The sequence below is a fragment of the Meles meles genome, chromosome 17 (genome assembly GCF_922984935.1).
Source record: "Meles meles chromosome 17, mMelMel3.1 paternal haplotype, whole genome shotgun sequence".
Classification (NCBI taxonomy): domain Eukaryota; kingdom Metazoa; phylum Chordata; class Mammalia; order Carnivora; family Mustelidae; genus Meles; species Meles meles.
Window position 1 is genome coordinate 17,610,189 of NC_060082.1, and position 12,092 is coordinate 17,622,280.

The 12,092-nt window shown below is 35.7% G+C and overlaps 1 protein-coding gene across 1 annotated transcript; it reads left to right on the forward strand.

Annotated features, from left to right (window-relative positions):
- Positions 1-731: 731 nt before the first annotated feature.
- On the forward strand, positions 732-2,033 carry LOC123927951 (heterogeneous nuclear ribonucleoprotein D-like). Its single transcript, XM_045982926.1, has one exon. It carries the CDS (start codon positions 832-834, stop codon positions 1,735-1,737), a length of 906 nt encoding a protein of 301 aa, XP_045838882.1. The 5' UTR covers positions 732-831; the 3' UTR covers positions 1,738-2,033.
- The last annotated feature ends 10,059 nt before the right edge of the window (positions 2,034-12,092 follow it).

Consider the following 12,092-nt stretch of genomic DNA (forward strand, 5'->3'; position numbering starts at 1 on the left):
CATCCATTGCTTGAAGAATGATAAGACAAAATTTGTACACTTTCCATCTTTCCTAAAGTGATGGAAACCCTGCAGAACTCAATGGCTTTGGTCACATATGTTTTATCACTGTTTAGAGAATAATCTCAGCAGGAAGCTAGAACAAATGCCAGGAAAAGTCCTTAACTACATTCTTTATTCGGTAAGAAGTTGGTTATGAATCTCACAGTTGTAATTAGGAACAAAAAATAAGACAGGAACATAGAGGCATTGAAAAGCTGTACCAAATGAAAAGATAAATTGTTCTTCAAAGGTTTCTGGCTTTCTTATTTAATTTTACTTGTTTTGTTGTTGTTGTTTGGTTTTTAGTGAACTAATGACTTAGACACAAATCTTTTGAAGGGAAATAAACATAAATTAAGTTACTACATTATAAAACCACATCCAAAAAAAAAAAAGACACAACATATAAAATAGTTGTAATTAAAATGAAGTTAATTGGGGCACCTGCGTGGCTCAGTGGGTTAAGCCTCTGCCTTCAGCTTGGGTCATGATCTCAGGGTCCTGGGATCGGGCCCCGCATCAGGCTCTGCTTGGCAGGAGCCTGTTTCTTCCTCTCTCTCTCTCTCTCTCTCTCTCTCTCTGCGTGCCTCTCTTCCTACTTGTGATCTCTGTCAAATAAATAAATAAAATCTTTTAAAAAATGAAGTTAATTAGTGAAATTTTGTATTAAAAATTCCTGTATAGCTCTTCCGCCGCCATTTTAAATCCAGCTCCATACAACGCTCCGCCGCCGCTGCCGCCGCGACCCGGACTGCGCGCCAGCACCCCCCGGCCGACAGCTCCGCCGCCATGGAGGACATGAACGAGTACAGCAACATAGAGGAGTTCGCAGAGGGATCCAAGATCAACGCGAGCAAGAACCAGCAGGATGACGGTAAAATGTTTATTGGAGGCTTGAGCTGGGATACGAGCAAGAAAGACCTGACTGAGTACTTGTCCCGGTTTGGGGAAGTGGTGGACTGTACGATTAAGACAGACCCGGTGACCGGAAGATCGAGAGGATTCGGATTTGTGCTTTTCAAAGACGCTGCTAGTGTTGACAAGGTTTTGGAACTGAAAGAACACAAACTGGATGGCAAATTGATAGACCCCAAAAGGGCCAAAGCTTTAAAAGGGAAAGAACCGCCCAAAAAGGTTTTCGTGGGTGGATTGAGCCCAGATACTTCTGAAGAACAAATTAAAGAATATTTTGGAGCCTTTGGAGAGATTGAAAATATTGAACTTCCCATGGATACAAAAACAAACGAAAGAAGAGGATTTTGTTTTATTACGTATACAGATGAAGAGCCAGTAAAGAAATTGTTAGAAAGCAGATATCATCAAATCGGTTCCGGGAAGTGTGAAATCAAAGTTGCACAACCCAAAGAGGTGTACAGGCAGCAACAGCAGCAGCAGAAAGGAGGAAGAGGCGCTGCAGCTGGTGGACGAGGCGGCACTAGGGGTCGCGGACGAGGTCAGGGCCAAAACTGGAACCAAGGATTTAATAACTATTATGATCAAGGATATGGAAATTACAATAGTGCCTATGGTGGTGATCAAAACTATAGTGGCTATGGCGGCTATGATTATACTGGGTATAACTATGGGAACTATGGATATGGACAGGGATATGCAGACTACAGTGGCCAACAGAGCACTTACGGCAAGGCATCTCGAGGGGGTGGCAATCACCAAAACAATTACCAGCCTTACTAAAGGAGGACATTGGAGGAAACAGGAGGAAATTGCTAAAGTTAACCCATCTTGCAGGACGACATTGAAGATTGGTCTTCTGTTGATCTAAGATGATTATTTTGTAAAAGACTTTCTAGTGTACAAGGCACAACTGTGTCCAACTGTATATAGCTGCCAATTAGTTTTCTTTGTTTTTACTTCGTCTTTTGCTATCTGTGTTATGACTCAGTGTGGATTTGTGTTTATACAAATTTTATTTGTATGATTTCATGTTAAACCTCAAATAAATGCTTCCTTATGTGAAAAAAAAAAAAAAAAAAAAAATTCCTGTATAAACAACATTTCAAATATGCTCCTTTTTATTCTATTTTTCAATAACAACAAAAAACAAAACAACAATCTCTCCTTGCTTTAAAAAAAAAAAAGTCCATTACCTCTGTTTTTGTTTTCTTCCTGTAGCTTCTTAAATGTATGTTGAAGTAATGATTAACAGAGTTAAATCCCTTCAAGCATTCATAAATCACAGGTCATCATCATGAGGAAATGTCCATTAAATGCTCACATAGCTCCTTCTTAATACAGGCTGGCCCACTGGCTTCACCCTTGTGTATTATTTTTACTGATATGAAATCTTTCTCTTTCCAGTTTAATCAGATCTTACAAAGTCAAGGTCATGCAGAAGTGGGATTAATCTCAACAAAAATGTTGCCCCAGCTAAAATGATCAGATTTTAATTCTCTCCATTTCTAATTCTAATTCTCTTGTTATTTCTGCCACATCTTTAGGTACTTCCTTGACTGAAGTCTTGACCCCTCAACGTTATCCATAAAGGTTGGAATCAACCTTTTCTAAATTCTTACTGATGGTGATCTTTTGACTTCTTCCCATGAATCACAAATGTTCTAGATGGCATCTAGAAGGGAGAATCCTTTCCAAAAGCTTTTTAATTTACTTTGCCTACATCCATCAGAGAAACCACTATCTGTGGTCAGCTAAATCTTTTCAAAATGTACTTCTTAATAAAACTTGGAAGTAAAAATGACTCTTTGATCGATGGGCTGTGGAATAGATGTTTGTTAGCAGCATGAAAATAACATTAGTCTCATTGTATATCCCTATCCTTGGGTGACCAGGTACAGTGTCAATGAGCAGTCATATTTTGAAATGAATAGATGTTTGTTAGCAGCATGAAAATAACATTAGTCTCATTGTATATCCCTATACCTCTTGGGTGACCAGGTGCAGTGTCAATGAGCAGTCATATTTTGAAATGAATCCTTTTTCTCACTAGCAGATCATAACTGTGGAGTTAAAATAGTAAACCATGGTATAAATAGATGTGCTGTCATCCAGGCTCCATTGTTTTATTTATAGAACACAGGTAGAGTAGATTTAACGTCTTAAGGATCCCAGGACTTTTGGAATGGTAAATAAGCATCGGCTTGGACTTAAAGTCACCAGCTGCATTAGCCCCTAACAAGAAAACTAGCCTGTCTTTTAAAACCTGGAAGCCTGACATTGACTTATCTCCAACTCTGTAAGTCCCAGATGGCATCTCTTTCCAATATAAAGTTGTTCATCTACACTGAAAATCTGTTGTTTTGTATGGCTATCTTCCTTAATTACCTTAGCTAGACTTTCTGGATCACTTGCTGTAGTTTCTACATTAGCACTTGCTGCTTCACCTTGCACTTTTACGTGATGAAGTTGGCTTATTTTCATAAACCACATGAATCAACCTCTGCTTCCTTCACACCTTTCTTCAGCAGCCTCACTCCCTCTCACCCTCTTAACAGAATTGAAGAGAGTTAGGGTCTTGTTCTGGATTAGGATTTGACTTTAGGGAATATTGTGGTTGGATCAATCTTTCATGCAGACCACTAGAACTATCTCCAATCAGCAACAAGCCTATTATCATTTGTGAGTTTACTGGAGTAGCACTTTTAATTTTCTTCAAGAACTTTTCTTTTGCATTCACCCTTTGGCTGCTTGGTGCAAGTGACCTAGCTTTCAGCCTGTCTTGGCTTTTGATATGCCTTCCTCACAAGCTTAATCATTTCTAGCTTTTGCCTTTTGATTTAAAGTGAAACATATGTGATTCTCTCTTTCATTTGAATATTTAGAGGTTGTTATAGGGTAATTAATTGGACTAATTTCAGCATTGTATCTCAGGGAATAGGGAGGCCTGAGGAGAGGGGGAGAGAAAGGAAATGGCTAGTTTGTGGAAAAGTCAGTATGCACCTACCATTTACTGATTAATTTTGCTCTCTGATATGAACGTGGTTTTTGGTTCCTCAAAACAATTGGAATAGTAACATTAAATATATCACGATTCACATATCACTATAACAAATGTAATAATAATAATAAATATTTGAAATATTAAAAGAGAATGAATAAAATGTAACATAGAGACACGAAGTGAGCAAATGTTGTTGGGAAAAAGGCACCCATAGGTTTGTTCAATGCAGGGCTGCCACAAACCCACAATTTGTAAAGAAATACAACATCTACAAAGTGCAATAAAGCCAAATGCAATAAAACTCAATGTGATGTGTAATATATATTATATAACATGTATGTAATATTTTTTCCCAGTTCTTTTTTTCTTTCTTTCTTTGGAGATTTTATTTTTTTAAAGTAATTTCCACACCCAATCTGGGGTTCAACCTCACAACCCCAAGATGAAGAGTCACATGCTTTACTGATTGAACCATCCATCTTGTTTTGAAAAAAAACATCTTGTTTTTTTCTTTTAAAGGGTGTTTGTTTTTAAGATGATGGCCAGAGTGTTATTTCTTTATGATTATTACTTTTTTGTGTTTCATATAATCTTTATCTGCCCTGAGATTGCAAATATTTTTCCCAAGTGTTCTCTCACAGTTTTATAGTGTTAGTTTTTTTTTTTAAGACTTATTTTAGAGAGAGAGAGAAAGAGAGAGGGGGAAGGTAGAAAGAGAAGGAATAAGAGAGAACATGAGACTCAGTCTCAGGATTCTGAGATCATGACCTGAGCCAAAACCCAGAGTTCAGATGCTCAACTGACTAAGCCATCAAGGTGCTCCTATAGTTTTAGTTTTAAAATTACACATATAATAAATTCCACACCAATTTTTATATATAGTATGAGGTGGAGAACTCATTAAATTTAAATTATCCAAAATGGGGCATCTGGGTGGCTCAGTTGGTTGAGCCACATCCTTCAGCTTGGGTCATGATCCTGGAGTACTGGGATTGAGTCCCACCATTGGGTTCCCAGCTCCATGGGGAGCCTGCTTCTCCCGCCAATATTCTCCTCTCTCATTCTCTCTCTCACTGTATCTTTCTCAAATAAATAAAATCCTAAAAATAAATAACTTACCTAAATGATCTACATATTCAGTGCAATCTCTACAAAATTCCAAAGGCATTTTTCCAAAAATTTAAGAAAAAAATACTAAAATTTATATGGAATCACAAAAACCTCTGAGTAAGTAAAGCAATCTTTTTAAAAATTATTTATTTATTTATTTTTCAGAGAGCGAGAGAGCGCACATGCTCTGTATACATGCACCTCTCCATAACATGCACCTGGTGGTGGGTGTTATGGAAGGCACATATTGTATGGAGCACTGGGTGTGGTGCATAAACAATGAATTCTCGAACACTGAAAAGATATTAAAAAAAAAAGAATACACAACAGGAAAAGCATAGTCTCTTCAATAAATGGTGTTGGAAAAACTGTATATTCACATCTAAAAGAATAAAATTGGATATTTGTCTCATATCTTTATCTTATATACAAAAATCAATTCAAAATATATTAAAGATATATTTGTGAGACCTTAAACTGTTAAACTCCTAGAAAGAAACAAAGGGAAAATCTTCTTGACAATGATCTTGGTAACAAATTTTTGGTTAGGACACAAAAACACAGGCAACAAAAACAAAAGTTGACAAGAGGCTAAAAAGCGGAAAAACTATGCACAGGAAAGGAAACATCAGTATGGTAAAAATACAACCTACAGAATGGGAGCAATTATTTGCTATATATCTGATAAGAAGCTATATCCAAAATATATAAGGAACTCAAATAAATGATTATATTTAAAATACTTAACTACATACAATCCACAATCATAAGGTTTTAAAATGTACCTAAATCTATAGAAGCCTAAATAGATGCCTATATATTGAGGAGCATAGGATGAAAAAAAGATGTGTTTTTAAGTGCTAATATACATAGTGCTTGATAATCTTAATTCTTTAAAGAGTTATTTCAACAGGAAAATGCATTGCTTACTTTAGCTTTATTTGGCATAATGAGTAACAGAAAAACATTTTTTTTTGGTGGAGTGCTACAGTCTATAGGATTTTAAAGGCAGAAATTCTAATGTCATATGTGTATTTACAACACTGCAATTCTTCAAAGCCCCTAGAAATGTTTCTAAAATAAACCATTAGTTTATTAGTATTGGTATGAAGAGATACTTGTTTTCTTTCTTTCTAATTCATAACGAATTTCCATCATACAATCAATTTTTGTGGTAGAAGTTCACTGCTAAGTAGGCTAACTTTGATATAATGGAACAGACTGGACACCTTTCTCCAGCTCAATCCAATTTGCAATACATATTTTCCACTGCATTGGGAATTCTAGTTTTTATATTAATTTTAAGCAGGAAAAAGGTGATGGTATTTAAAACATTTTACATTTAAAGCTAAATTATTACTTTAAAAGTTAAATGATAAGTTGAAACAAATCCACATTTTTTGCAGCATTGATTAGTCATTAGACTGATGTGAGATGCCGATGATTTACAAATTATTCTACCAGCAGCTTGTTTCTTAATAAATTTCTCCCTGACACCAGAAAAGCTTCACTCTAGCATTCTTTACATTTGACATAATCAATATTTTTTTCCATTTTATTTATTTTTTCAGCGTAACAGTATTCATTGTTTTTGCACAACACCCAGTGCTCCATGCAAAACGTGCCCTCCCTATTACCCACCACCTGTTCCCCCAACCTCCCACCCCTAACCCTTCAAAACCCTCAGGCTGTTTTTCAGAGTCCATAGTCTCTTATGGTTCGCCTCCCCTTCCAAATTTTTTTTTTTAATAAACATATAATGTATTTTTATCCCCAGGGGTACAGGTCTGTGAATCGCCAGGTTTACACACTTCACAGCACTCACGATAGCACTTACCCTCCCCAATGTCCATAGCCCCCTCCCCCTCTCCCAATCCCACCTCCCCCCAGCAACCCCCAGTTTGTTTTGTGAGATTAAGAGTCATTTATGGTTTGTCTCCCTCCCAATCCCATCTTGTTTCATTTATTCTTCTCCTATCCCCCTAAACCCCCATGTTGCTTCTCCATGTCCTCATATCAGGGAGATCATATGACAGTTGTCTTTCTCCGATTGACTTATTTCACTAAGCATGATACGCTCTAGTTCCATCCACGTCGTCGCAAATGGCAAGATTTCATTTCTTTTGATGCCTGCATAGTATTCCATTGTGTATATATACCACATCTTCTTTATCCAGTCATCGGTTGATGGACATCTAGGTTCTTTCCATAGTTTGGCTATTGTAGACATTGCTGCTATAAACATTCGGGTACACGTGCCCCTTCGGATCACTATTTACATAATCAATCTTAAGGAATAACTTCACATAATTGTGTTCCCAAGTAACTAATATTTTTAATTGTTCTTATTGTTTAGAGCAATATCATAGAACAACATGTGCAGGAATTATATGAAGCTTAAGCAAATTAAAAAATGTAGATAGCAAAAAAATTAGTCCATAGTGTTTTTATTTTATTTATTTATTTGAGAGAGAGAGTGTGAAGGAACATGAGATGTGGCTGGAGCAGAAGGAGAAAGAGAAGCAGACTCCCCCCTGAGCAGGGAACCCAGGTAGGACTCAGTCCCAGGACTCTGGGATCATGACCCAAACTGAAGGCAGACACTTAACCAAGTGAGCTACCCAGGCTCCCTAGTAATGTTTTTAATAGTATTTATATTTTAAAGCATTAACAGAGCATTATAAAGTATTTTCTCTATACACCAAAATAGGAAAACTGTCATGGATAACTGCATAGTTATAAACAAATCAACTTTGTAAATTTAAGATTTTAAAAAGCATATATCATGAATATCAGAGAATATAGAGTGCAAATTATTTTATTCATTATTGTAAAAAAAAACCTAACCCTCGATTTAAGTAATTAATTTTATATAATTTATATATAGTTCTGTTACAGCCAGAGAGCAAAAATTATAAGTAAAATGAGGAAAGGTGATGGAAGTTCTTCATTAAGCTGAGTTTATTTTCTTAAATGTTTAATGCATTTATCTGAGTTTTTCACTTCTTATTTTCCTGTTTTTATTATCTCATTGCAAGCATATTTTTATTTTAACTTACAATTATAATACCTAGCCTACTTAAAATATATATTTTATGTACTTGATCTTTTAAAATTTATTTTACTTTATATCACTTTCAGCCATTTTCATATCAATAGGATTATTCCCGTTAATTTATGTTCATGTTAAATCTTCTCCTAATCACATATTTAAAAATTATGTCCCTAAAAGTCACAAAACTTTGGGTTTTTGAAATTTACTTCACAGTGAAGAAAAATGGGAAATTTATGGCAGTAAAGTGTATTGAACAAAACTACATTCTAGATCAATTATGTTTCTTGGTAAAATTTGATAGTTATTTCCTCTGAAAAACTGGACATATATGTAAAAAACTTTTATATATATATATATATATATATATATATATATATATATATATGTAAAAGGAACTAAGCCAGATGAGGTTTTGGAATTAGGCAAGAAGTTTCTCATGTGTAAGGAACAGGAAATAGAGCAGGCAAGTTTGTAGTGATACACTGTGGTCACTTCACTTCTACTACAATGGATGACCTCCATTTCTCCTAATGTCCTTATGCTCCTAGCACAGGCTATAAAGCCCCCAGAGAAAGAGAGTCTGCTTGGTCAAGCAAACATAAGTCAGTGCAACTCACCTGTGTTAAGAATCCTGAAAAGAAGAAAAACCGACCCCATAAGCCAGAGTTATTTTCTCACCCGTCCTGTACACAGTAGAGGAAATCCCCCAAAAAGGAAATTGGTAAACGTACAATATACAACCTAAATATTTCACAAGTAGAAATTCAAGCAGTTGAATAAAATATAATTGCATTTACAAATGTGCAGAGATTTTTGGAAAACTGCAGTATCTTTAGGAAGTATCAGTGTATAAGTATTCAAGGCAGTGTAGGATTAAACATATTAAATTTAAGTTTAGTTATTAGTCAGGTGGGGTACTTTTCTTCCCTAAAAGGGAAAGAAAGAATAAGTAAATATTTAGGAAAAAGTTACAATATTTTTGGTAGGATAATTTTAATTTTGGAGCTGTCGCTACAGCAGCAGCCAGATTAGCTTTATCAAAGCATTGGCTAATTTGGGTTTTTAACTTCTTATTACAAGCGGGTAATTATTACTGGGTCCCTACTGAGTGGTGCTGTCATGTAGATAAGTGGCAAAATGAAAATATTATTCTGCCCAATCCGATTTTGAGGTGTGTGACTAGGTCTGGTCTTCATTATACAGATAAGATTGGGAATTGATAGGCTACGTGAAGTGGAGAGTTGAAATGTTATCTTGAAAATTTCTACAGAAATAGAATGTTAAATTAGATTAGGAACTAAAACCTAATTTAGAGCTGAAAAGAGTGGAATTGAAAATCTATTTTGTTCATGTCTATCAGATAATTATAAAATGTTTCCTTCACTTAAGACCACATTCATTTTTTTTCTCCACTTTTAATTTAATGGCATCAACATAGTGGCAAAAATGCAATTTTTTTTTTGATTAAGCATCTTAGGGTGGACGGGTTTACAAGCACTTACTGTTCATTGAGTGCATAGCAACACATTAGGACCTGGGCAGGGTGTTCCAACAAGGGAAGATGCAAGAAATGAAGAGATGTAGTGAACAGTTTCCTCAGAATTCATCTTTGAAAATTAGATATTAAATTGTTTCCAACCAGTAGTACTAGTTTTCTCACAACCACCTAAATGTTTGTCAGAATATTTATGAATGATACTAGTAAAACAATTTGGGGATGCCTGGGTGGCTCAGTTGGTTAAGCATCTGCCTTTGACTCAGGTCATGATCCAGGATTCGTGTCCCACATCAGGCTCTTTGCTCAGCTGGGAGCCTGCTTCTCCCTCTGCGGGCTCTGCCTGCTCTGCCTGCTGTTCCCCCTACATGTCTCTCTCTGACAAACGGGTAAGTAAAATATTTTTTTTAAATAAAAAAAATACAGAAAAATATAAAATAAAACAGACATTTTGGGAGATATTGTCTACATTTTCAGTGATATTGTATATGGAGCTTTTACTACGCTAAATCACACTGATAAGTGATCTGTGCTATGAGGTGTGAAGGTACAGAAGTGTGAAAGTTTGGGTGTTGATTTCCAGAATCACAATACATTGTGTGCCAACACAAAAATCAATTACCTGCTTATTTAAAAGTCAACAGAACATAAAGACACAAACAATTCTGAAAAAAAAACAAAAAAAAACAAAAAAAACAAAAAAAAACCAAAAACGCAATTATGACCCAAATATATAAAGTCAGTGTTCCTTATATGTTTAGGAAAGTTGAGCTGTTTATCCCACTTTAAAAAAGAGCAGCAAAAGAATTAATAAAAAGATAAAACTTAACGGGAATATGTATACTTGTGAATTCATTCAACAAACACATTCGATCATCTATAATTTTCTTCCAAACTATTGCTTGCATGATGGGTAAACTCAAGGCAAATGAAAGATTGCGTACAAAGCCCTACGTAGAAGAAAATACTCAGGTTCATTCATCACTGCATGCAATTTGAGAACGTATTATGGATGTTGTACATTATGCAATGGCTGTGTTTATTTTTCACTGGCTTCTAGGAAGCTATTGTAAGGAAATTTGTAATAAGCCAAAAAGATTATAGGATGTCTCCAAAGAAAAACTGCATATTCTTTAGAGCAGAGCATTCTGGTACACACTATCTGATTCCACCCTTTTAGGACATTTTTAAATTCAGTCGGTAAATGAGAAATATTCTGTTAGTTTTTTTTTTCTCTCTCTCTTTTTAAAGAACTCATTCATATTGTAAATTGAATCCTATCTGAGATATTTGTAATCCCACTATTTCTGTATTTTCGTTGTTGGCTTTGGATTTCTCTGCATCTTCATAGATATAGGACCAGGAAGATTGAAACTAGCTTCACTGAGACACACCTGCTCTGTTGATTTTAATATTTGTTTCTCTTCACTCTATAGTAGTAGTTCAATGACCTGAAAAGTCTTCATATATATATATATATATCTGTTTTTTCAAATTAGTGTGGATATTTTATTTGTGTTTGTTACTATTGGTTTTATTTAATATTTTATGTTGTTCTTATGATCACGTGGTCACTTTATAGGTTTTCATATCTTGTTTCCCAGAATCCCAGGATTCCTGTATCATGTGTATTAGTTCTCTATTGCTGTATAAAAATTACATGTCAGTGGCTCCAAATAAGACACATTTATTATCTCATAGTTTCTGTGGGTCAGGAGTTCAGGCAAGGTTTAGCTGAGTGTGGTTTAGGGCCCCTCACAAGGCTGCAGCCTGGGGGTCTCCTGGGCCTGCAGTCATCGCTAAGCTCCACTAAGGAAGGCTCCATTTTCAATTTCACTGAAGTGACTTGACAGACCTCAGGTCCTTTCTTCTTGTGTGATGAAGATACCAGGTCTTTGCCCTGCTTATCTTTAAAACATTGCTTCAGTAGCAACATGGCAGCTTGCTTCCCTCAGAGTGAGAGGAGAGAGAAAGAAAAAAGGAGAGAGGGAGGGAGATGGGGCCAGGGGTTAAGCAAAAGGAAAGCCAGGGTCTTTTAAAATCTAATCTCAAAAGTGACATTTCATTACTTTTGCCTTATTCTCTTGATGAGAAGCAAGTCTCCAAATCCAACCCACAATCAAGAAGATACATCACACAAGTCTGTGGAGTTAGAGGAGGCAGGGGTCAATGTCATTACAAGTTGTCCATCACACCAGGGTAACACCACAACACAAGTGATGCACTTTTGACAGGATTATGTGAACCAATGCCATACCCTTAGATGGATTTTAGCTGTTAGCATCAACCTACTGGCCAACAACAAGAGTAGCTTAAAACATAAGAAAGAGATAAAAAAAATGACATGTTTGGAAGTTAATAAATCATCAGGCTCTATGTTCTTCCCTGTGAAGTGTCAAACAATTACTATTGATGATAAACAACTTGGTTTCTTAGGTCTTCAATGATCTGCTCATATTTTTCCCCACAATTTA

What these genes read in the sequence shown, in the direction of transcription:
- LOC123927951 (XM_045982926.1), top strand. Translation starts at nt 832, where the DNA reads ATGGAGGACATGAACGAGTACAGCAACATAGAGGAGTTCGCAGAGGGA.